Genomic DNA, 26,909 nt, shown 5'->3' with positions numbered 1-26,909 from the left:
AAGGTTGGGTTATATTCAAAATACAATTCCGTATTGATACACACAAACACACAAAACATCAATGTTAGCGTGGGGGAAGAGGAAATGAGCAAATACAAATGGCATTAACAGAGCAGATTTTAATGAACATGAATCAGTGATGAATTGGAAGACTTAAAAATTAAAATAAACTGTTAAATAATTTAAATACAGATATATTTGAGCTGCCTCACCAGGGCAAGGAGTTTGAAAAGCAGCACGCTCCCCTCCTCTGTGTTGTAAGACCTTAAGTACTTGTGGTTTGTCTTCTGCAAGTCTTTGTTCTGCAAATTTCACTGCCTTAAGCATAGCAAAAAAAATAAACCCTTTCATTTTCACTCTGAATTAAATTGACTGGATATCTCTATACATTAATGAATTGTAATGCTAATACTTAAGATTAATCTGTTTGGCCTTAAAGAAATATGAGGGTTACACTCAAAACTGTTCAGTTTTAGGAATAAACATTAACTCAAATTTTACTATTGTGAAGTGAAGCTAAGACTACTTAAAAATTAAATTGATAATTTAAAAACTGTATGTATTCATAAATACAAATAGAAATAAGAATTTGGGGTAATGGCCAAAAGAATTAAAGTGAATTTTGACTATGAAGAGATTATATAAAGTCCTCGGTGAAAATCCTACCTCAAAACATCTGAAAGAATGGCAAAGATCTCAAATGTATTACTGGTTTTGATAATTGGTTCAGTTTTCTCTTATGCACATATACTTTATTGTAAAGAGAAAGTGCTTGATATCAAGCTATTTTCCCACAAAAACCACATGCAAATGTATTTCTAATCTGATCACAAAATATGTTGCGTACCCATTTAGGTATTTTTTATTTCAGGTAGAAGAAAAACCACCTGAAAAACATTCATAGAATGACTGATTTAAATGTTATAAATCCCTGAAATTTTCATCTCCCTTTGAATGAAATGCCAAAGGGGATTAAAGACTAAAGACATATCACAAACAAATTTACATTATTAAAATTACTGTAATCAAGAGTCTTTTCTAGCCTTAATCAGGATTAGTGAAAACAAACCCCCCCGCAACTTTTCTACTATGCAATACTAATCAAAATTCCATCAAATGACACAGAACAATATAAAAGCAGTTTTGAGAATTGAAAATATTGATTGGTGTATTTTAGCATTCTTTAGAAGCACTTTCACTGACTCAGATCAAAGCAATGATTGCTGTGCTGATAACTTACATGGCAAGGAACAAGCGCAGGTAAAACAAATTCCAGTAATGCTGCAGCGTCCAACATCTTGCTTTCAAGGAATGCACTCGATGAGCACAATGCTGTGGAAGTGAAACATGGAGTGCTAGGTTTTGTTCTCCTAAATTGCAAACTAAAGAATTCCAGCTGTGGCAAGCTGGGCTGGAAACTTGTTGCCTGTGAGGACTCAGCCTGGTGGGATGTGCCGCGGCTCTCGCTGCTGATGAGCAGGTTCAGGCTGAAAAGCCACAAAAGCTTTAATGAGGGGTTTATCCACCGTGCCCTACACTGTACACGTGCTACAAGGCTGATATAATAAAGGTATAAAGCTTTTCTGGCCTCTGAAGGCTCTTAAAGGTGGCTTGTTGGGTCAGGAAGCAGCACTGTGCCCCGGAGTGCCAAGCCCTGTCTTGCTGTCGCCAATATCACCAACGCTGCCAATCTGCAAAACTGCACCAGGGTTGGGCCCTACCTTCATTTCACCCTAAAACTGTCTAATGCTCTTATAAAATGGAAATTATAGAAATGTATATGTAAAGATCAATACCAGCAAAATTATCTGAGAACAGAAAGCAATCACTTTCTAAAGTCTTGGAAACAAGCTCAGCGTGCAGCAATATTCAGGTATTGTGAGAGAATGCCACAAAATCACTGATATGGATCAAAGGACAAGGAAAGTTTCATGATTCTCATGCTTCTTTCCAGGAACTCCAACTGATTGAACTTTCTGCTGGTATCTGAGGTAGACAGCTGCCTTCTGGGCCCTCCATCCTCAAACCTGTTGCTTCCCTGTATTTGGTTAAAGAACATTTTATCTGGCAGGCTCAAGACTGCTCATGTTAAACCTGGGCTGATGCAGTGCAAGCTGGCAGCTGTTTTCAATCCCCTATTAGTGACATTATATATACTGGTTAGTAAAACCTTCATTCTGGTTAGTGACAAGAATTTCACAAGTTAAGAAACACAACAGACAGCAAAGCAGCATCTCTCTGACACTTCTTGCTGCTCAGTCTTGAAGTTCAAAGAAAAACTAAGTGAGGTTAGAAAACAATATATTATATTTAATTCAAAGTTGGCATTATGTTTTTTTCCAAGTATGAACAAATCAGGATAATAAGTACATTAGAACACATGATCAGTATTTCAGTTCAGTCTGAGCTTACACAATAAATCCTTCTTGGGAAAAAAAAAAAAGAGCAAGCATCATAACAAGAACATTTGAGCAGAAAAAAATAATCTTCAGTTTTTCTCAAGTCCTCCCTTCATATCCTCTGAAACACCAAATGGAAGGAGACACTTAAAACATGGAACACAAAATATGCCAGAGAAGTGGAGAAACAAATACAGGACTTCATCCTCAGGATAACCACACACAGCTGCAAGGTTAGCACTGATGCTTCCCACACAAATGCAATGGTCAGCTGCTCATTTATCCCCTGCCAACAGAATCATCTTTGAGAAGTATTAGGCATTCACATGGTAGCAGTTTCAGCAGCAGCTCAGTGCACTGTAAATCACCTCAGAGCAGATGCCTTCCTGCCATGGGAAACGCTCCACCTCAGCACCAGCTGAAATCCTGCAAGCCCAGGGTGGGCAGGAGCAGCTCACAGGACTGAATTTACAGATTAACTGAGAAGTTGGTCAACTTTCTTTGAGTTTAACATTGTTTGTCGCAGGAAAAGTTACAATTCATCTTATTTTTTTTTTGAATTGAAACTGTTGTACTTTAAGGTTACTTGCCTTTAGTGTTGCTTTGATTAATTCTGCACTTGTTTTTAATATTTGGCCTTTTAACAGCACTTAAATAGTCAAACTTGTTATTTTTTCTTTCAAAAAAATTTTTAATGCAGCTGTTTTCTTCTGTATTCGAAATTCCTTACTTAGCCTCCTGAGATTATTTAATTCCAACTGGGCTCTTTAAGAGTCTTCTAAATATTTCAAGGACTCCAGAAGGTAGAATTTTAGGGTTCTAGGTAGGTATGATAGTATGAGTAAGTTTTTACTGACGTAAATGAAAGGAAGAGATTTAAAACAATCACAGTACTAAAACCCATAATTCCAAAAATAGCTTGTCTCAGACTGTGAAGAGATTTTAGGCTCTGAAATTAGTAAGACTTCTTTTTTGGGCCATAATTATTTGACAAAGAAGCAATTACAAATTCCATTATTTTTAGCCTTAAGTCTTTAACTAAACCAAACTCAGATTAAATATTAAGCTGTTAAATACTTTATTCTCCAATTATTTTAGTTTTGGTGAAAAATGAACAGTTAGGCTAATCTCCATTTAAATATTCTCAATCTTCTCTAATTTTAACCAGAAGTAACATACATCTACTTAAAAATTATGATTCTCTGTTTAAATGGCCCTTTTTTTTTCCCAAATATTTCCTAGCAACAACTCAGTCTGCAAAATTTTGAGTGACCTTTGCTGATCTGCAGTTTCCAGTAATTTTTGCTTCAGTAGGGGTTTTGGTTGTCTTTCACTTCATCAGATATGCTTTAAGAGCATTTTCAAAATTTTCTTTTACAGAAAAAGGTATGAGAGATAAACTGTTCTGTAAAACTACTCTATTTCCCCCCCTTTTTTAATTACAGGAAAGAAATTAAGATATAAAAATGGAAATGAGCAGGAACCAGTTTTAAACATATGTCTTTATGAATAAGGCTTAATCACACACTTCGTTTTCCAAACACAAAAAAGTCTTTTGGAAATGTATTAATTAAAATTAAGTGCCATGGACAAGCGCTTCAGAGGGATGGCAGCCCTTTTCAAATTAGCATAACACTAGCGACAGGCATGGAAATTGGTTTAATAACCCTAAATAGTTACACCCCACTCCTAACACAAATGGCCACGGACAGCTCGAGCCCCCGAGGCTGCGGCTGTACCAGTTTACGTGGTTGCTCTGACACTGGGTGGGTATTTCCAACCCCAACAGAAAGCACTGAATGCACCTCTATCATCATTATTATTATTATATAATTACTAGTGAAGCATACAAGGCACCAAAGCGTTGAACAACATAAACCAGAAAACCAAAGTAACCCAACACAAGCGACACGGAGAGCACTTTGTAACTTGTACGGACACAGTCACCATTGGCAAGAGATCCTCAGTTCAGTCATGACATTAAGTGGCCCAAACCCCAGATGTAGATCTAGGCTCAAGCTGTAGATAGAACAGAAAACCAACCAAAGGGATAAGCAGAGTTTTTAAAGCGATTTCCTTCCCTGCCGTGTTTTCCATGGGATGCTCAGAGCTCAGCTCGCTGCTACAATAACCCCAGTCAAACACCACTTTCAGGGCACAGCCTTCCCCAGCAAGTGTCAGAACACACAGCCTAAACCCCTGCCTGCTTAACTCAGAGTCAGACATAAGCAACGGGTTTTTTTTTGTGTGCTCCTGATTCAGGAAAAAGTGGAGAAAAAAACGCAAATCCCTGCTGATAACGAGCTGAATATCCACAAGCTTTTTCCAAGTATTCTAATCATTCCCCTAAGTTCACACAGTTGTTCCTGCCACATCCATTTCTGCTTTACCTGACTCCAGCAGGGGTTTTGCCAGCTGGTTTTAGAGACATGTCGGACAGAGAAAGTGGTTATTCATGTATTTTATTTATTATAAATACATATAAATATGTTAAGTCACCTTTTGCTTTGTTTATCATGATGAGCAACGACTTTGGAAAATCATCTGGAAAACTTAACCAAGCTGAGAAACAGGCAAACAGCAAGCATTAGCATACAATCACAGGTTCCTCTCAGTCCAAGAACGGGTTAATTTTTTTTAAGAGAGAAAAAAAAAATAAGCATCTTACTTTGAAGCATCAATTGTTTTAGCTAGAGTACTGGAAATCCCCCCTCCCAAGAGCTCGGACCAAATTATTTCCATTTGGATTTGTGGGTGCAGTCCAACCCCAGCTGGCTACACAGAACCCCCTCCGCCCATGATTCTGAAATATTGCATAGTTTGCAGCTGGATTTTGCTCCCCCTTCCTCCTTTTAATCTATTTTTAACACAGGTCGATCATGCCAAAGCAAATTCACTGAGGTTTCCATTTCCAGATCTCTCTCCCTCTCTGTTTTTCTATAGTTCTGTTTCAAAACTGCTCAAAAACTTTGTAGCTCAGAGCAAGCGAAAAGCAACATTACGCTCACAATCCACTGACAGGCTGGGAAGGAAATTACGGATGAAGTTGCACGTGAGGGGGGAACTAAATAAAGTAGAAAGTGGGTGTTTTGGGGGTCCACGTGAACTGCCAAACATTTCCAGATGGGGAGGGAGGGGGGTGTATTTAAGAGAAGAACAAAAAAGAAAACCCGGACTTAACTGATGGAAGGAAGAGCCAGGGCTGATGGCAGTGGAAAAGTGCACAGAAAAAGAACAAAAATTAAAAAAAAAAAAAAAAAAAAAAAAAAAAAGGAAAAGCCCGAAGAAGGCAGAAGCAGAAGTCAAGGCTTGTCGTTACAGTGTTTGCAGAGGGCGGACGCGGCTCCTGTGAAGGCAGTGCATTTCTCGGGGCAGCCGGGCACGGCCGCGCCGCCGAAGGGGTACACGGGCGACTGTCCGAAGGGGTTGAGGGTGGCGGGCAGCGGGGCGCTCAGCGCCTGGCCCTGGTTCAGGTAGGCCACCAGCCGCCGCATCTCCTCCAGGGCCTGCGCCTGCATCAGGATGTAGTTCTTGGCCAGCAGCAGCGTGGCGATTTTGGAGAGTTTCCGCACCGAGGGGCTGTGCGCGTAGGGGATGACGGAGCGCAGCCCGTCCAGCGCGTCGTTCAGGTCGTGCATCCTCCGCCGCTCCCGCGCGTTGATGCTCAGCCGCAGCGAGCGCTGCTCCTTGGGCTTCTTGCCCAGGGCTCCCCCCTTCAGCTTCGCCTCCCGCTCGAAGCCCGCGCCGCCCTTCACGCCCGCCTCGAAGCCGTCCTCCTCGTCGCCGCTCTGCTCGCCGCTGCTCTCCGCCGACTTAGTGCCCATGGCCCCGGCGTGGAAGTCCGCCCCGCCGCCCCCCGCGTAGGCGCTCCGCGGGCCCTCGGCGCCCCCGCGCACGGCCCCGTAGGCGAAAGGCGAGGGCCCATAGCCTGGAGCCAGCGCCAGGTACGCCTCGCTGCCCAGCGACTTGAGCTCAGCCATCGCCGGCAGTCCCGCTCGGCCGCCGCTGCCTGGGCGCTGAGGAGGAGGAGGAGGCGGCCCCGCCGCTCCGCTCCGCTCGGCGCTGCGCCCGGGCTGGGGGCGGGCAGTGAGCGCAGAACGGCCCCGCCGCACTTATATCGCCGACAGGGGCCGCGGGGACACCCGCCGCCAATCGCAGGGCAGCGCGCTCCCTTCCCTTCCCTTCCCTTCCCTTCCCTTCCCTTCCCTTCCCTTCCCTTCCCTTCCCTTCCCTTCCCTTCCCTTCCCTTCCCTTCCCTTCCCTTCCCTTCCCTTCCCTTCCCTTCCCTTCCCTTCCCTTCCCTTCCCTTCCCTTCCCTTCCCTTCCCTTCCCTTCCCTTCCCACACCCTGCCCCTGGATGTTGGAAGCTCAGGGAAGCACCAGAGCACACCCGGTGCTACAGATCCAGTCGTGGTGGTTTTAGGAGGGGTTGACAGAGGAGGCACCAGTTGTGCAGGGACTTTTCCAAGGCAAAGGCCCTGTCTATTCCCATTTTCTTCAGGAGTTCACAGTGTTCTTCCCTTCCATGTGCCAGGAACAGTTTAGATCCAGCCCTTCTCTGAAGAAACCCTTCATCCTCCCCAGCTTTGAGTACCAGCAACAGTGTGGCACTGGGACAGGAAACAAACCACACCATGTCCTGCTGGGTGGGAGGAATCATCACTGGGACTGCTGGTGTCTGATCCATGGAGGAAAATCAAAGGCAACCACTGGCAAAAGTGGAGCTTCATGGAAAATGACAATCAGGATGTTTAGTCCCATATTCCTGCACCAAGATGACAACAAGGGCATAAACTTTAATTGCAACAGAAAGAGATCCCAATTTATTTTTTTTTCTAGAGTTTGGAGACTGGTTCATATTCCTGAGGTTTGTTTTACAGATAGCATAAGGGCATTACAGGCTTTCTCCATGCATGACATGTGCCTGGTCTGCTTGGAAAGGATGGGATGAATCGTGAATCCTGTGCAGTGCCACATAGCTGTGAGCAGGTGGATATTGCCTGCAGGCAGATGCAACCAGTTGCTGCAGATGCACCTGGCAGTTTATTTGCTGTGGTAAATAGCCCGGGTGTTACAGTGACAGGAGGCTTTTTCCAGAATGGGGTTTGTTTTTCTCAGGCCCTCTCTGAAGTGCAGTTGGCTTGTCCCCTTCCCATCAGCTCCCTGTGTGCTGTGTGCTAACGTGAGATGACGAGCTTGTCTCTCTCCCTTCCCCACATCAGAGCCAGGAGAGCCGAGATGAGCAGTGACACATTCAGCCCCAGCTGTGCTTGCAGAGCTGCTGCCTGAACGAGGCTGTTCCCTGCTCTGACTGCAGTCTGGGAGGTTTTGTTTCTGCTTTTTGGAGGAGTGGAGCACGTAAAACTGGCTCTGCCCGAGCCTGGCATAGAGTGTGCAGCAGGTTTGTCCATCATGCTTTTCACTGGTGTTCTCTTACCTCACCTCCAGTGTTTGAATGTTACAATATGGTCACATCTCCCTTTTGCTCCCCTTATCAGGCTTATCCAACCATGAAGACCAATTACTGATTTTAGTAACTTAATTGTTTTATGAGAATTGAACCACTTAGCTACTCCTGGGACAGATCACTCTATATATTCATGGTGACACTCTATATATCCACTGTGACTTTCAAATGCAAGTGAGCACAGTGTGACTTCTCATCTCTGGACCCAGTCCCACACTCCAAGTCATAACAGACAAATGGAAGGAGGTACCAGAATGTCATCACTGGCATAAGTAATTCCCATTAGAAAGATGTAGAGGAAATGTTAAAAGCAGGATTTGTGCTACAAATTATTTACTTTTTTGTTAAGATCTCGCAATCAGAAGGACCAGTACTGTTACAAACTTTCAGGAATTCTGGTTGTAAAGACAGGCTGCAAGTACTGCCAGCTTTCTAAGAATGCCTTGTGCGTCTAAGTGGGCTGAAAATCAGAAGCAAGCACTTCTCACACAGGCTGTCCCATGGTTTATTAAACAGATTAGTTCTTCAAGGGTTATTTCAACACTGAAGGGTTGATTGGGAGGTGCATCAGCTACAGCAGAACAGAGCAGGAGGATTTGATGCTTTGTATGTAATTCCAAAACACACAGCTGAGAGAAATAATTTGGAGCCTGTATGAATCTGAAATTCATTCAGGTTTAATGTACTAACAAAAAAAAAGTGCATATGGAAGAATTTGCTTTGGACTTCTTTAAATTGCAGCTGTTAATAGGCATCTTTGAAAATACTCAACCTGGTTTCTCACTGAAAACTGAGAAAAAAAAATATTAGTTACAAAGACTTCCACTTTCATTAAAAAAACTTGTTTAGCTGGATAACAGCATTTTTTGACTGAGGGACAAACTCACAGATGGATTTTTTTCCTATAAGAAAAGAGAAGGGAGCAATGGTGAGAAACACGGCTCCATCCCTATCAGCCCCAAGTGGATACTAAAAGTAGAACCAAACAAAATCTCTTTAACAGATCAGAAGAGAGGAGGTTTAAGAGAGACCAATATGCTCTGGTCGTGTGGTTTTTGCTGGGATGGGATCTGTCCCTCCTGGGACATATGTCGGTTTGTCGGGACGGGTCTGTCTGTCCCTCCCTCCCGGGAGCGGTGCGGGTCCGTCGGGCCGGGTCTGTCTGTCCGTCCCGGGAGCGGTGTCGGTCTGTCGGGATGGGTCTGTCTGTCCCTCCCGGGAGCAATGCATTTGTCGGGCCGGGGTCTGTCTGTCCCGGGAGCGGTGTCGGTCTGTCGGGCCGGGGTCTGTCTGTCTGTCCCGGGAGCAATGCGTTTGTCGGGCCGAGGTCTGTCTGTACCGGTAGCGGTGTCGTTGTGTCGGGCCGGGTCTGTCTGTCCCTCCCGGGAGCCGTGTCGGTCTGTCTCGCCGGGCTGGCGGTCCCGTGCTGACATCTAGCGACCAGCGGAGGGCAGCGGGCACCCACCCGGCTCCTCGGCATCGAGCCGGGGTGGGCAAAGCGCTGCAAATTCCGACGTGACCCCCAAGGCTGAGGGGCACCGTGGGAGCCGTTCGGGTCTCGGGGTGCAATCCCACACCTGTGCTCTGGATACCGGGAAATGCAGCCCTGCCACTGCTGCAAGCACGTCGGGGTTTGGATCTCATATCCAGGCAAACACGAGAAGGGTGGAAAGCAAAGGGGTGTTCAAGCATTAAAATGTGTGGGTACAAAAGGTGGTGGGATGAGCGGAGTTGCTCTACTGGAAGCTCCCCGGAACTGCTGGAAGTGGTGGGTGAATATTTCATCCCCTGGAAACCAGCAAGAACAACCGTGAAGGAAAAGCACAAGCAGTGGCAATACTGTGCTGGGTCTGGCTGTTTGGGGGGTAGAGATAAAAACTCCAGGTGGGGAAAGCAGGAAGGGCTCGCTCTGGCAGGTGTGTGCCAAAACCACAGGTCTGGACTGGCCAGAGGTCATGGAAGCATGACAGGAGTGCAACAGGAACTGGAGCTGAAGTATTTGTGTTTCTGCTGAGCCCCTGTTTATCACTTGTCTGCCACACAGCTGAGGCTTTCCTCACAGAAATTCCTGAGACATGCAGGACCAGCTTTATCTAGGGGAAGGAAGATCTTATGGCTCAGGCACAGGGGTCTGGATATAAAACTCCTGTTCTCAGTCCTGCAGTTCACTCAGCTCCTAACAAGGAGTTGATTCTGCTTATAAAACCTTGCCTGAGAAATTGGGTGTGTGTGGAGCCTGTACTTGTGACCCTTGTACAGTGATTGTGCATTCATGGTGATATAAAAGGCAGTGAAAACTTCCACTACTGATCCTGCAAAGACCACCAAAATTCCTACAGCTTTTAAGAGCAGCATGAGTTTCAGTAAAACAAAATTATCACAATTGGATTGTTCTTCAGACAAAGTGATGACAAAGTCAGGTTTTCCTAAGCAGTCAATCATTTGAGGACCTAGGAGGGCATTTTGTGAATGAGACTTCCAAAAGGGAAATCTTCATGCAACTTTAAAGGTTGTTTTGAAACAGTTTATTCAAAGTTAGAGTTTGTTTAACAAGTACAAGCCTCTGGGATAAGTTTTGCTCTGCTTATGCCACTCAAGTCATACTTTTTCCCCTTCACTAGATGGCAGCAAGAAGATAGCTATAGGGCTTTGTAGGATTAGCATTATTTTTTTTAATACAGTAAACAGAGAATTTCAATTGGTTTCTTGTTTGAATGGATTTCTTTAGCAGTCCCCTTAGAGAGAACGCTCTCAACAACCAAACCAACCAGCAGCAAGCTGGTCAAGAGCAGCGGCAGAGGAGCCTGAAACATCTCTTTCCCTGGTAGGAGAGGAGAGACTCAGCGTGGCTGCGGGTTTGGGTGAGTGTTCCAGCGGGGAAGGAGCGATTATCCGGTCTGCAGGTCCCTCTGCTGGCAAAGTCTCTTCTTGCACAGCCGGGCTCGGAGGCAGCGGCGGTGCCGCAGGGAGGGTTGGCAGAGCGCAGGGCTCGCCAGGAGGGACAGAACACCCAGCCAGCCTCGGATGTGCCACAGCAGCCCCCGCCCCTGAGGAGAACAAGGACACATCATCCTCTCTCCCATCTGGCTCTGTTTCAATCTAGCAGAAGGATGCGGGATGTTTAAACCTGATGTACAGTTCTTGCTGCTCCCAAGTCCCAGACTCCTTCTCCTGCTCCTCCTACCCGGTCTCCTGAGACTACCAGCCCTTCAGCACTAGGACAAAGTTCTTTATGGCACCTAGAAATGCATGGACGATCCTTAGCTCTGGCTACACCCTCTAAAAACCGAGCAGCCCTCATTATTGCTTCTGCTGAGGGAAGGGATGCACAGACACTGAGCCCTGCACAGAGAGGAGCAAGCAGGTATTTTCAGGGAAAGCTTGAATTCTCTTATGCAGAACTTCATCCCAGAACATGCAACTACTGAAGAGAAGGCAGTGACAGGGACCCAGCCACCCCCTTGGAGTGCAAGCAAAGGTGTTGCCTTTCTTCAATGAAATAAAATCAAGTGCTGGAGGAAGAATCGGGGTACATGATACCCAGGGGAAGGTGCTTGGTTTGCCAAGAAGAAAGTGTTGATGGAAGCAGCAGGATGCAGAAGGAAGGGATGGGCTGGCTGTTCAGGGCTGAATAACTCTGTATGGTCATGGTGTGGCTTGGTCGAGGTGGTGCATGGTCAGACTGGCAGCCATGGGTTTGGTGTCTGTGCTCAAGCCTGTATAACAATCCCATGTTGCCACATCCTTAAACCTTAGAGGCACTAAGGAAGGTGAAGGGGATTCTCCTGCTCTCTGACTTTCTGGCTTCTCCCACTGACAGTGCTTGTTTGGCTCTCACACTTCTGGAGAACTGACCCATGAGAAGAGCAGGTGATGCTTGAGGTGCTTGAGGGAGCTGGATGTGAGAGGTGGCTTGAAGGAAAATCAAAAGGGAAAGAGGTTCCAGTGGCTTAGGACTGCCAGTGGATGCAGAATGTGCCACGATTCAGGGAAATGGGACAGGCTTTCCATCAGAAGGCTTTTAAAGCAGGGTACAGTGTGATGTCCAGGCTTCTGCCCCAAACAAAAACGCTTTGTTCTCTTTCCTGCTTTTCCAGAGGTTTGTGCTTCTCTGGGACCTTTCAGTTCCCTCCTGCAACATGAATATCACAACCTAATGAGTGAGGGAAAACTTGGCTGTTCTAATAAGACAAGGGAGCAGTTGAAAATGGATTAAGAAGGGATTGAATGTGTCTTGTGAGAGCTTGGCTATTGATTTCTAACCCTCCCATTCTGATGTTATTGCAGAAATGATTTTCTTCTGCACTGTGCAGAGATTAAATATTAATAAATAGAAAATTTAAAAAAAGGGGGAGAAAAAGAACAGATCCCAAGACATCCCACTGCACAATTAAAAACCAAATGAAGGATTTCTAGAATGAAAACTTTATTTGCTGAAGTTTTCTTGAGCTCAGAGTAGAAACATAAGGCGGTTTGATGAGATAATTTGTAATGTTTCTATTTAGTGTTCTGCAGCAGGGGTGCGTGATTTTGAGCCCTATCTCATTGCAGTGGGTTGAGGATAAAGACAGAATAAAAAAGGGATGGAGATTTACTTAGATCTCATTCATCAGTGACCCATTTACTCACTGATGATGAAGTAAGGGGGTACACACAGGTCTGCTCTGCCTCCACTTGCATCCTGCAGTCATGCTCAGTTCCATTAGGCTTCTATTTATTATTTAACAGAGGAGATGGAAGACAAGGCACACCAAGGTGATTTTTATGTCCTAGATGTTTCATTTGCACAAAGAGTGCACAAGCTGCTACTCGCCATGAACTCTGTGGTTTCCAAGTGGAACCCGCGTTCCCTGGGTGTCTGCAGGAGGAGGTGAATGCACAGGCAGGCTCTGCATGCAGGTCAGGGCTCCCAGGGCACACAAGGAAAACTGCTCTGCACTTGGAGCTCTCCTAGGAGAGCTCCACTGACCATTCTGCCCCATCTTCCTCCTCATTCCATCAAACTGAGACAAAAAAGGGCACAACAAAAATCTCACGTCCAATTTCTTGCAAGATCAGTATTTTTTTTTCTGTAGCAAGATATGAGATAATGGAAAATACAAATTAAATTTGGAGGCATGGAATATGGAAGACCATTCCTTTTCAAGGGAGTTGTAACCATGGGAAGGGGAATTGTTAGGATCTTACCCAAATCATTAATGCGCTCTTCCAGCACTCTAAAGGTTACTTATTGTCCAACAAATTCAGAACAAAATTAGGGAATGCAGACAGAAGGGGAAGGAACAGGAAATAGCTCTATGGTGTCATGAGCACAACCAAAGGTAGGATTTGACCCACTGCTTTTCTCCAATCCTGTCTTCAACAATCAGTGATGTTGCTGGCTGATTTCCATCCTAATTCAACAGTTTTCAAGCTGCACAAGATGTTTGATCAGTGTTTTATATCCCAAAGAGACCCTTCTTTGACAGACTCATAGCTGGATATACTTTGTGCGCTCCTGTCTCCATTAATCTTTTTTAATGATCTCTCCTGAATTTCGTGGCTGTGGCTGGTTGTGGCTTTTCTGCTGCCAGTTCTCCATGGCCTTGATGCTCAGCTATTTCAAGTCAGCTCATTGACTTTGGATCCTGTCCCCACATTACTCATTTCATTATGGTCCTGCAGCCTGTTCTTTGTTTCCTCAGCAAAGAGAGCTCAGATGGAACTTTAAGCCTGTGGAGAGAGAACCAGCACTTGGATGGCAGAGATACTGAGCTGTTTCTCTGGATTTGAGGGAATTTGGTAGGTAAATTTGTGTCAAACATGTCAACAAGTGGAAACCTGGCCCTGGGCTTCAGATTCTGCTGTAGGGCTGAGCAGATGGTGCCCCACTCTTTAGTCTTTTACCAATTCACTGTGTGCCTGAGGTGGCCCAGGTCTTGAATCAGTGGGAATCAAGAAGCTAAAAGCTTGTGAAACCCTGGCTATAAATTGCTGGAGCCTCTGCAGCTTCAGCAGTGGCTCCTATCAGCAGAGCTGGAGTGCCTCACATGCACACCCTCAGTCTGTCCTGAAAATAAAACACCCTAAATTGAGCAGTGGTCCAAGAATGCTTAGAGAGGCTGTTGTGAGGGATCAGCTGATGACTTCAGCCAGAGGAAATCATTGCTTTCTGCCATTCCCCCTGCTCTCAGCTGCTCTCTGTGCTTCAGCCCCATGTCTTTAACTGAGCAGCGTTTGCAGTCCTGGCCCCTGAGAGGAGCATCCACAAAAGATTGCAGAGCCCTGATCTGGTGGGCAGTGCTCCATCCATCCCCTGGAGGCTCTCCAGAAAAAAGGGAGGCAATGTCCTTCCTGGGTGTCTAAAAAGAGTGTCTGCAGATTAGCCAGCATGTCACACCCAGGTTTAGAAGCACCATAAGGCATCATTTGGCAGACACCAGGCAATATTTAGTGACTATGGGAGCTATATATAATGGAATTACGGAGGGTGTGAGAAAGCAGCACCTCCTCCCATCTGCCCCCTTAAGGGATGCAAATGCTTTGCTATAATACTGTTCCCTGAGAGCTGGAACTTTAGCAAATAAGGGACTTTATTAAGTTGTTAATAAGATTTCATTTTCTCACTAATGCTGTGGTGCTACATTATTAATTTAAAACTGTATTTAGCCTGACATGCTAAAGTGCTAGGCCTCATTATTAATGCATAAACCCATGCCTCTGTTGTTTAATTAAACACCATGATTATGAAGTTCTGATGTGGTTTAATGATAGCAGGCTGGAGTGGCAGTACATTCCTGTGCTCAGATCTCCCCCATTCCCCCTCCTGCTACCTTCCCCTTTCATTTCCCTTCAAAAGCACAAATGCAGTTGTTGTTCTGCTGAATAAACACCACATGACAAATGATGTTGATCTTTCCAAGGTGACAGAGAACTGCATTTTTATTTTCCTAGCCTTAGCTTATTATTGACCAGAGATTTCTCTCCTCCTTCTGTTAACTGCTCTGAAGGTAACTGTTTGTATTTCCCCAGAAGACAATATGATCCTTGCTCCCAGTAAAGTCAACACCAGTTTCTAACACACATCAACAGGGCAGAGTTTCACCCAAAGAGAAGAAGAGACCTAGAAAAAAAGCCCAGGTTTTATATGTCTGTTTAGAGGTGGTGATTCCTGAACACTTGTTATCTTGGAGGTGGAGCTTGGTCCAGGGAAAAATGTGAATCACATAAGAATTAATGAATCACATAAGAATTAATGGATCTAGGCCAGGGTAATAAACACTGTGGAGATTTTTTTCCCACCAGAATCCTTCTGAATTAGACTCAAGTGTTTTGGAGCCCTTGTTTCCTGCAGCCCATAACTTGCTGTATCCTCTCTGATGTCCTTTGCAGGACCAAGGTTTTCTGGGCATTTCTGACAGACTTTATGCTATGCATTCCCCTCCTTTCTCCCCTCAGCATTTGGCTTCATCATCTTATTCCTCCCTGTTTCTTGTGATGATTTTTTCTGAACAGCAGCTCATCCAATCTGGCTTGCAGAGCCTCTTACTTTATTGACTAGCAGTAAAATTAAACATATTCTTTTGTACTCTCCTGCTTAATAAGGATTTGCACAGATCAGCCCTCTGTGCCTTTGTTTCTCTCCACTCCCCTTGCCTGTTTGTCTGTTCATACAGGAGGTTCTTGGCTTAGAGCCTCCCATCTCCCAAACTTTAGGGTCTCCTCTCTCCTTTGAAGGCAAAGGGGGGTTTGCTCTGTCCTTTGCTGGAACCAAAATTTTACCCTAAGCATTTTTTTCAGCCAAGGAAGAGCGGGGACAAGGAAAAAAATCACATTAGAGCACCGGGATGTAGGAGCACTCATCATTCTGGTCATTTCTAGCAGGTAAAGTCCCTCTTTATTGCCATCCAGGTGAATTCACAGCTGACAACCAGTGCTTTGCTCAGCAGAGACCAAATTTTCTTTTGGAGTAGCCAGCTGAAACATATCTCAGATTCTCTTCCTTGTGCCTCTCAAGGAAGAAAATTGCTCATTATAATCAACCGTCCTTCACTTTCCTGCCCTGAAAGGGAGTGCACAAATCTTTTCTCCCCATGTGCAAATACAACAGAAATGTTACCAAGCTTAACTTCCTTTGGTAGATTATTTTTTTAAAGTATGTGTTCAGCAAAGTAACCTTTCTCTAACAAAAAGATGACCTTTTTGCATTTATGTAGTGCTTGTTGCTAGGATTTAGATCTTTGCTGAAAGCTGTTATTTCTTTTAAGTACAGGAGAAAGTGCATTTTCACCTCCATTTGGGTAAACTGTCATTTTCTACTGTTCACTGCTTTTCTCACCATGGAATAATAATTCGAGGTTCAGTGGGCTTTTTGAGAGAATGCATTCCAGGAGTGTGGTGGGGCCTGGGAAGTCCTCCACGTTTGCTGGTGGGGGAGAAAAGGAAGAGGAGGGAGAAGGCTTCTGAAAGGTTTCAGGCTCCTGAGTAGTACAGTTGCTCAGCTTCTGCCATCAAATGATATTCAGTTCAGGAGGGTCATGCAGGTATTTTATAATGCCACACAAAAAGCAGCCTGTGGGTAGCAGGGAAGCTGTACCTGTATGCACAATATATTATTTTTTGGTGGTAGCACCAGCATCCATAGGAAGCCACTTTAGGCAAATTTAAGAGGTTTCTGTCCAACCGTGACACTGATGAATAACAGAAATAATCTAATATCACTCTTTGTGTGGCTCTGCTCCTGGTGCCATTGCAAGCCATCCCATTGAGATGGGATGCAGGAGGCACCAGGTGAGTGCACGTGCAGTGGGCTGTGGCCGAGGGGAGGGAGAGCTGCACACACGTGTGCAGATCCCTTACTGAGACACAGAAATGAGTCTCATCTCTCTTAAACCATTTCCTCTATTACTTTCTTTAGTGAGAGACTAAAAGAGACCACTAAGACCAGCCTGACTTGTAGATCTCTTTTCTTTGCAACTTGAGCATGGAAAATCCCTCAGCTCCTTGGAAACCAGTGAAGACCCTGCCCAGTGGAGAAAAAGACCCAAATACTCCCAGTATGTGCAGCTGTAGTTGTCTCCAAATAGAAGCAGGCAAAGTCAAAATGTTCCCTAGGAATATTCACACTTTTCTTGGTCAAAACTGCTCATCAAACAGATGACTTCAGAAGCTGGAAGTGCTGTTTGCCAGTCTCACAGAACTTTGGGAGGTGGAAAGCAGTATCATGAGCATTTAGGAATCGTGTACAATAACTGAACTGAAATGATTGCTCTGTGCAGAGTGCAGTGGGTGCTGTGGTGCCCCAAAGACCAGCCAGGGTGGCAGGAACAGTCCCTTTCACACCTTTTACACCCTCTTTCTCTGTCTCTTAAAAGAGAGCAATCATCAGTTTCTCTGCAATTGAAACAACTAAAATTAATCAGGTCCAAATCCATCCTGTCCAAGAGACCATGAATTCAGCAGGATCAGAAGGCCTTGGTTAAGCTGCCCCTGAAAGTCTATCAGAAGTTTATTAGTATGGTAATTTGTCTGGGCAAGCACATAAAGATGCTAATTGAAATGCTTTTTTTGGCGTTATTTTTTAAAGGCAGAAAGGTTGGAGATTTTCTAGGAAGAAAAGTAGAGTTGTCACTTATGTTTCATCATTTAATAATGTTCTAATTTCATTATTTTCTTATGCTTAATTTTAAATATTATTTTCTAAAATTTTATTTTAAGCATAAAGAACAAAGACCTTGATACTCCAAAGATTTGGGGCTCATGCCACGTCTGGTTCTGGCCTTGATGCATGGAGATAGATTGAATTAATCAAACTTCTTCACACTGCTATTTAATCGGGTTTACAATTAGCTGAGGGCTGCAGGTCTCCCGGGCCTATCAGCTGTAATACAGCAGCTCTGCAGCCACACACTGGGAGTGCCTCACAGACCAGATTGTCATAATGTGGCATGAAATTAAAGCGTGATGTTACTTGACAACAGAATTTATATCTCTCCCTCCCCCCCTTTCTTCTCTTTAACAAAGTCCCCACCTAGAGACAGGCCTCCCTGTCGAGCTGCACCCACCTGCTCTGAGCTACACAGCTGCCTTCAAAAGAGTTTCTGATATTATTAAACCAATCTGTGTTCCCTAGCAGTCACTCTGACATCCTCCCCTTTCAGGGGCAGATTATTTGGCTGTGAGGAGCTAACAGGCATGCAGCTCTTAACTTGTTTCAATTCTTGCTCTGCTGCATTGATCTCGTTGCTCCCTGTCCTCTTTCTCACACACTGCCTGCTCTCCCAGACCTGCCTGCACGTGATGTCCAGCCTTCTCCAGCCCACTGCCATTCAGACTGAGAAAAGCAAAGAGGACTGGGGAGCCTGGTTTTTCCATCCCTCACTCCTCATCTCTTGGCAAGCAGCATGGATGCACGGTTAGGGAATGGGGTTTATAATTCCTCCCCACACAAACAGGTGAACAACACTACCAATAACAACTGATGGACTGGCTGTTGATCATTTTGTGTCATTCAAAAAACCTGGCATAGGAAGAGGTGGAAAGAAGAATGTAATGAACCCAGGAGGAGGCTGGAAAGAGGTGAAGATCAGGTTGAGCTAATGGAGGAGGTTATTCCCTCCTTGGACTGACCTGAATCCAATCTGATTCAATGTACACCTTAGAAATCCAGGGGCAGATGATGAGGTACCCCCTGCAGTTGAGAGGAAAGGGCTGGGGAAATGAGGTTTGACTGTGGAATGTTCTCCCCAGCTGCAGCCCTGGAAGGGGCTGGAATTACACTGGGCAAGGAGAATCCCACACCAGGACAGGGAGCCCAGGTTCCAGGGGTGCAGCTCTGGTCCTGCTGAGTGAGGCTCCTGCAGAGACAAGGGCTGCCTTTGATGACTTTGATGACACAGTTTGGTTTCTGCTCCTTGGTTCTCATGGCTTCTCTGGGTTGGGGAGGTGACCAGACCCACAGGTGGCCTGTCCCTTCAGTTTGTGCTGATGCATTCTGCTCATCAGCTCTGTGCTCTGCTACCGAATTGAAAACCAAATCATATCCACAGAACAGCACCTGGAGAGAGGTGACAGAGGTGAGATTCATGTAAACCAGACAGAATTACAACTCCTACATTCACTTCAGCTGTGTCTGCTGCTTGAAATGGCATGGATCTACAATTCTGCGCATTATTTGGACATAATTAATCAGAGTAACCTCCATTTAGTTATCAAACGGGAACAAAATGAATTTTACTTATAAACCCTCCCCCCCAGCCTCAAACTCTTTAAACCTCTGTCACCCGTTGCTCTCCAGTCTTTTTCCCTTCCTTCATGGTCCTGAGCATCTCCCAAGGAGGAAGTGATTATTCAGAAAATTGATTCTGCTTCCATTGAAGGTGATTATTTCCCCCATGCTGAACTCCACAAAAGCACAATCAGGTGCACAGCCAAGGTAGTTGGAAGCATTTGCATTTTACACAGGTTGGCCTGCAAACACCTGTAGTTTTCCTGGCTGATAGCAGCCATTGATGGGCATAGGGGGTAAGGAAGAAATCAGGGAACTTTAAAAAGCAATATAAAAAAAAAAGGGACATTTTTCTGATTGAGAAAAATCAAGCTTAATGAACTGAGATGAAATTATTTCCTCAATTTACTTGGACATTTTAAATTAAAAGCAGAGTGCAACCTCTGCTTGCAAATTGCTGTAAACATTTCAATCACTCTCTAATTCATGGTAAAAGGGAGGGAAGGCTGGACTATGAAATACTAATCAAGGATCACTCCTGGGAAAGCAGGACTCTGTTTTCCAGTATTTTTTTGGGAAACAGAGTTTCGAGGGCTGTCACTTTACGAAATTACATATAATAGATATGTATATACACACACACACACACACATATATAGATATAAAAATATGAATATTTATGAAGAGTTTGCTAGTGACAGACCAGGCTGGCCCTGCAGACCCAAAGGAATTAATGTAAATTCCAGTCAACCATGAAAACCCACTAGAATTGAAGTGTATTTCAGCATGGTGGATAAAGCACATCAAAGAGCAGAATTTCTATAAGATAATTACACACAATGCAACTCTAATCACAGAAAGACTGTGGATATTGCTGATAAAGCGTAATAAATCTTTTATGACTACGCCTTGTTCTGCTGAATCAGCTTTCTGTTTCTATTGCACCAAACTCTAGATTCTTGCTCTTATTTATATATTTACAATTTAAAAAACCCACACTGGCTAACAATTTACTGTAGATTCCATGAAAGGTTTGAGATGATTTAGATTTTTGCTGTTGCACTTGTTGAAGTACAGCGAGATAAACAACAGCAGATATTCGTCTCTTCTGTCTGGCAAATCTACAGAAATAAATTGTCTATAAGATGAGAACTCCCCTTTCTCTGGTATTTTAAGAAATTGGAATAATTTCAGTTTTGACAGCTCGAAGAGCTCAAAATTCAGGCTCCTTCCTTTGCAGCAGATTCACAGAGCAGCTGAGGGGCCAGAGGCCACTGGAATCATCTAGTCCAGCCCCCTTTGGGCCACCTCAGGACCTTGTCCACACCCATTTTGAACCTCTGCAACCTCTCTGAACAGCTGGTTCCTGTTTTCACCCTCACAGGAAAATGTTTCTCCATACATTTAAATAGAATTTCCTACATTTCAATTTGTGTCCACTGCCTCTTGTCCTTACAGGGCATCACTGAGAAGGGTGTGGCTGCTTCCAGCCTCCCTCAGCTGCTCTGCCCTTACTCAAAGGTGTAAATCTGGGGACAGAGCCAGCTCTATCAGCAGTGACCTGTGCCAGGGGTAGGGCCTGATGCTGGTAAAAACCCAATCCTACATCTGTAGGGCAGCTGGAAACACAGAGCCTGTGGTCACCAGCTATTTATTGCCTGTTCTTGCCTTCCCTTGTGCCTCAGTGTGGACCTTGCTTGTTTATCAAAACATCTGGGCAGCAGCAGACACGTTTGTAAAGGGTCTTTTCTTTAATCAAGAAGCAAAAAGTTTATCTTCTCCATGGGAGCTTTGCCCTTCATTTATCTTTCTGGCATATGGGCAGCAGAAGGTCTCTGCTTCTGACAGAGTGAAAGAGTCTTACATATGGCTTAATTACAGAAAATTATCAGCACAGGGAAGGGTCTGCAGGGGACAGCTGAATCCCACTCATGGGTTCAGTGAACGTCTGCCCAGGATCTCAGTGCTGTGCCACATTTCACAGGGACACTTTGCTCCACCCCAGAGGACAAACTGTTCTGAGAAAAGTCCATCCCCTGGTGTGTCTCTGGGCTGGGAATCTTTCTGGAAATGACAGCATGGGGACTGTCTGGCTTCTCAGCCCTTTTGGGCACCATGACATCAGAGCCTTATTTATACCATCAGCATCACCCTGGGTGTCACCCAATGGGAAGTGGCTTTGCTTGCAACTCCCCAAGATGACACGAGAGACCACGCCAGGACAATGGGGGCTTGCAGAAAATGTTCTTCCTTTGCCTGGTTTACATCACATCTTTGGAAGTGTGTGTCCCTCCTGTGACAGTCTGAAGCGAATAAACAAAGTTCTGGGGAAATGGAACGCAGTGTTCAAACACTGTGCTGAACTTTAATGTTCTCTAAGTTGTGAGGAAATGACTACAAAAGCCTTGGAAGAGCAAAGGAAGAGAGCTAGCTCAAGGCAAGGTGATATTCCCCTCATTAAAATCTATTTGCGCAAAGTTAAGACGTCAAAGAAATTTCACTTGTTCCAGGAGGGTATGAAAGCCCATGTTATTAGTGATCAGAAGGGACTTGAGAGTCCTATTTGCCAAAGAGGAGAGTGTAGGGAAAGAAATGAAAAGAAAAAAAAAATGCATTTGAGCATTTAATGTTATCTGAGAAGAATAATGAATTCAACTGCCTTAAAACAACAACTCTTTGGATCATAGAAAGTAGTTTTAAGGGAAAAAAAGTCTTCTAAATGTGGGTTGAGGTTCTGTGTGCGGTTTTTCAAACCAAACTTCTGCACAGAGTCCAGTCCCAAGGGCAACCAACCTGGTGTCCCCTCACCCATTTTACAGAGCATGAATGAGGCTGTAAAAGGCTCGACTATTAATTCTTAGATTAGCTGGATGGTTCTTGTGTGGGTGGTGTGTGCTGCAGAACCACAGGATCACAGGCAGGGTTACTATGAGATATTTAGCATTAAACCTGACACTTTTAATATTTTCACTGCTCAGGGATGACATCTGGGGTTTTTACAATCCAAGAACCAAACCTTCCTCTGATGGAAGCTGTTTTGTTGTTGATGGTGGTTTGTCCCTTCAGATGCAGGATTTTGGAAGAATCAGCTTTAGCTCCTGCATTCAGAGTTGTCTGAGCAGAGGCTGAGCAGGTTGTCCAGAGAAATGGAAGTGTCCAAGGCCAGGTTGGACAGGGCTTGGAGCAGCCTGGGATAGGGGAAGGTGTCCCTGCTCATGGCAGGGGTTGGAACAAGATGATCTTGAAGATTCCTTTCCTATAATTCTATGATTCTATGTGACAAGGAGCACCTTGTTACTCCATGACTGGTAACTCCTGAGGATTTGTGCAGTGTTCACTGAGTGCCTTCCTTTCTCTTTCCCTGAAAAGCCACTAGAATTCCCCCTTCTCTGCCTGGGCTGGGCTGTCTGTTTTGACAGCTTCTTTTATCACTGGCAGCCATGTGAGGAATGACCATATTAAAAGGTGAGGCTCTCTTGCTGTGCTGATAGCACCAAGGCTCTCCCCCAGCTCTGCATTAATGCAGAGTGGTGATGTGGCCACGGGCTGATTGGGTTTGCTAATGCTAATCACCGTGGGGCCAGGCGAGGTGAACAAGTGAACTATATTTTATTCAGTTTGACAGAAGGAGGAGTTGAATGGAAATGATTTTTATCTCTGGTTGTGGCAGAGCTAAATTAATGCTACCTCTGGTGCTGAAAGGCTCAGCACAGCAGATGTCTGTATTTTATGTGGTTTCCTTGGTTGGGCCACCAAACTGTACATCAGCCTGTGTGTTAATTGAGGGACAAAGCTGGTCCCTGTCCCCAGCTGCATGGGCTGAGCAGCCTGCAAGATGAAGATGTGGGGAGTGAAGTCACAGTTTATTTTGCCTGCTTGAAACAAAGACAGGTCACCAGAGCTGAATTCCAAGTGCTGTCAGGTCCTTTCCCATGACATGTACAGGGGGAAAACGGGGAGGGAAAATACCTTAGCAACTCTGCAGCACAACACTAATTAATTGCTGAGCACCAGTGATGATTAGTGCCCTGCCAGGAGCGTAGACCTCTGCCTGTATTGGTTTTATCTGAGGAGCTCTGCACTCACAGACCAGGTAGATCCAGCTGTGTGTCAGGCTCTTCCCCAGAGCTCATCCAAACCTTCCCATCCCATGAATCCTGGAAGCTCTCAAGTTTTATAGGGGTAAGATAAAAAGGGGTAAGACAATAAGGGGTAAGATACCAAATAGGGGTAAGATGCAAGGGATAGGCAGAGTTGCTGCTTGCCCAGGTGGAAGGGCAGGTAACAGAAGTCTGATAAGGGCCCTGTCTCTCATCTCCCTCCTGGGTTGCTGTGGGCTCCTTGCCATGGGATCCAGGGCTCTGCATGCCCAAGGGCTCTACGGGGGACTGGCAGGAGAATAATCAAAGCCTGCCATTAGCCAGGCACCAGGACACTTTCCAGAAAGCCTCACATCTTGCATTCTTTTTCTTGGAAAAGCATCCTGCATTTACTTCTTGGAAACAGAAACACTGGGCTAAGGACAGCTAGGTGAAAGCAGAGCAGTGACTGGAAAGACAGAGGATGGAAGAGGCAGTGAAATCTGCCCAGCAAATGAGCGAGAGATGGGAAGGGAGCGAGCAGGGAAGCAAATGTGATAATTGGCAGAGCGTGGTGAGCAGTGCCACCCACACAGCGACAGGTGGGATGCTGGGAGCTAAGGCAGGAGCCACTGCAAGCACATTTCCATGTCTTTATCCTCCATATCATGCTCCTCTTCTCATTTCAAGGTCTGATCAAGCCTGACTATTGTCACCCCTTTTTGCTGTAAAGACACCTATTAATGTTGACAGTTGAGGTGGCTGGGGGATGTGATATTAGTACTGACAAATGCTGGTAATTTGCAAGCAATGTTTTCCCTCTAGCACCAGTGGGAAATCACCTAACCTTTGCCAATAATTCTCAACATAACTCACAAAATCTCATCTTCTATCATTATGAGGAGCAGCATTTCTGAAAATTATCAGCTTCTGCTTGAATCTATCCATGCTAGACTGTAGAGAGGAGATGATACTAATCAGTGTGTGAGGCCCACTGTAGTATTAAGGATTCTCTTACAAGATCTTTTTGCCATATGCTCTGTGATATTAAGCATACTTGATTATGCTTTCAGATAGTTTTTCCATCCTGTCACGTTGGCTTTAACTATTTTTTAGCTGTTGTTATCAGATCAAGTTTTTTTAAACCATAATTTACTTAACATGTCTGGGGAGAGCACTTGTGTGTGTTTATGCTTTAAACCAACACTGCTTAATCAATAACTGGTGGACTGGTGGCAGTGTAACTGGCACAGATTTGAAGGTTGCAATGGGGACAGTGAGCTGAGCATCTGACCTGCCACACTGAGCATAAGTAACAGATTTTCAGAAGTGCTGAGCTTAGGGCAGCTTCTTCAGAGAATACATTGAGCTGTTGGCCAGTTAAGTCTTTGGCAAATCTTGCCTTAATTTTTCAATGGAGAATATACAAAGAAACCACACTGATAGAAAATATCCCGACACCTGTGCTGAGCCAAGGAGCCTCCCGAGTTCACACACAGCCTGAGCTTATTTTACAGAAGCTGTAGCCAAACAATGCTGATAGCAACTGTCTTTAAAGTGAAATTAAAATGTAATGAGGGTGGGAGGCAGGGACGAGCTCGCATGGACCATCTGAGCTGTTGCAATTCTAGAATTCATCAGTGCTGCTGAAAGCGGAGAGCGGCTGTTGTGTTATTGATGCAGGCGGGGAGCAGGTTATTGCATTATTGACATGCAGGAGGTGGAGAGAGATTACCATGTTAGCAGCGGCACAAGAAGAGAGATTATCCAAATGCAATAAGTCATTGTTACAGCAAAGACATTTTTCCACACCTCCCTCCCCCCCCCACCATACTCCTTATCCCATCCTTTCCACGTCCTGCCTGCATAATATGAAAGGTCAGTAATATCCAGGCAGATGGTTGGGAGGGTTTATGGAGAGGGGATGCTTTCTTTGGTCATTTTTCTGATATGGTGATTGTGCTCAGGAAAAAAGAAAAAGCATTTGGGTTTTCTGACTGGGATTAACTCACCCAAATGCCATACTGGGCGAGGGAGAATGTGGGTGAGGAGATGGTTCCTTTCACTACCTCTGAGCTGCTCTGAGTGGCATCTCTGAGAGGCACAGCTGCATCCTAGGCACTGGAATAACCGGGGCATAAAAGCCACTGGATTCTGTATTTTTATTTAATAAATAATTTTACAAATTTTTTAAACTATTTAAAATGAGCAGTAAACTTTTTGAAGAGAAAAGGCACTGATCCTCAAAGGACTCTCATCCCTCATTGAGAGAGTATTTATCTCTCAAGTTCACTTATTTGTTTGTAGATAACACCTGTCTTCTCTTATATTTCAGTTCCCTGCATCTAGTTCTGTCTTCATCTGGAACTGCCTGCTCTTAGAGCAGGCTTCTTAGTACCAAACCCTAATTGAGTAAAATTATTGCCCACTGCAGAGAAAGTGAATCACTGTGTAAAATATCTTCCCTGGAAAATGCATTGAGCTGTGCTCATGGATCAGAGCTGCTCCTCACTGTGCCAGGATGCCCCATGGATAGCTGTGAGTTTTGGAGCTGGCCTGAAGTGATCAGCTCATATCCTCTTGGATTTAATTGGGTTATGGGGTGACTTCTGATCCCTGATCCCCAGGGAAGGAGCCACAAAGATTGCGGCGTCTGCAGCAATCTCATCTGTCCAGGGCCGCAGTCAGGGAGAGAAGAATGGCTGCTTAATCAGACACACAATCTAAAAATGTCACATTATTATTTATGAAGTGTTTAATAATCACACCACAATCATTGGACGCAGTGAGGTGGAAAAAGAAAATGTAATTTTTCAAATAATATATTCGAATTCTGTTATTTGGGGAGGAAAAAAAAAACCCTAAGTAAATTATTTCTTTTAATTTGAAAAATACAGTTTGTGCTCGTCTTGCAACAATGCCTCATTTATGTGTGGATGAGAAGGCAGCTGGGGCAGTCTGAGATTTAGCAGTTTGTATCAGCCTGATGTGCCCACGTGCACCTTCCACTTGCTGTTGTGAAACCCTGCAAACTTTGTTCGGCAACACACCCTGTCCCTAAGAAGCAGCAGACTGGGGAGCTCAAACCTGGCTGTGATGTGAATATAAACACAAATCTATAGGTTTTAGATAAAGCTATAGGACAATGGCATTTTCAGCTGGGATAAAGAAACAGCTCCACCACAGAAAAACACTTTTTTATCTGAGCCAAGGGTGGCTGGAGAGCAGAGTGCATGTGGAGAGGTGTGGGTCTGGAACCTGGATGGGTGCAGGGAGGATTTCTGCTGTGGGCATGGATTTCTGGGGTGCTGGAGAACGTGACTTGTCTCACAAGAAAGGCAAGCAGACCCATGTGCTTGCTGAGAGAGAAAGGGGAACACAGAGTGCTTCTTTTTGGGCAGAAATTAATCTGAAAAAATGAATTGGTGTAATTTGTAATTGTTAGACAGGTGTGTCTGGTTTTGTCTCTATGTTTCATCTGATATCTCTTTCACCCACTATTTTTCCCCTTTTTGAGCAGGGAAGTATTTTATGGAAGAGAGCTGAGCTCAACAGTGTTAACCCTTATCCTCTCTTGCTGTTTCACATCCTTCCTTCCAGACTGGCCTTGTCTTTCCTTGTTTCTTGCTTCATTTTCCTATTTTCAGATCACAGCTCCTGTCTGGAGTAGGGTGCTCTGAGGAGCTGAGCTGTTCCATGTCCTGTTGCAGGAGAAGGGAGCTCAGAGCCCATTATTCCTCCAAGGCTTTACCTTTTGC

At 44.8% G+C, this 26,909-nt stretch overlaps 1 protein-coding gene across 1 annotated transcript; it reads right to left on the bottom strand.

The window, feature by feature from the left end:
• Positions 1–796: 796 nt before the first annotated feature.
• Positions 797–6,551, bottom strand: BHLHE23 (basic helix-loop-helix family member e23). Its single transcript, XM_064391666.1, has one exon. It carries the CDS (start codon positions 6,377–6,379, stop codon positions 5,702–5,704), a length of 678 nt encoding a protein of 225 aa, XP_064247736.1. The 5' UTR covers positions 6,380–6,551; the 3' UTR covers positions 797–5,701.
• Between the last annotated feature and the right edge of the window lie 20,358 nt (positions 6,552–26,909).

This window comes from Passer domesticus, chromosome 16 (assembly GCF_036417665.1).
Source record: "Passer domesticus isolate bPasDom1 chromosome 16, bPasDom1.hap1, whole genome shotgun sequence".
NCBI classification, from domain to species: Eukaryota; Metazoa; Chordata; class Aves; order Passeriformes; family Passeridae; genus Passer; species Passer domesticus.
The sequence above is the reverse complement of the archived record's forward strand: the minus strand, read 5'-3'. Positions and strand labels throughout refer to the sequence as shown.

Bases quoted from the DNA above. Each gene is read 5' to 3' on its own strand.
- BHLHE23 (XM_064391666.1), bottom strand. From the start codon at position 6,379: ATGGCTGAGCTCAAGTCGCTGGGCAGCGAGGCGTACCTGGCGCTGGCT.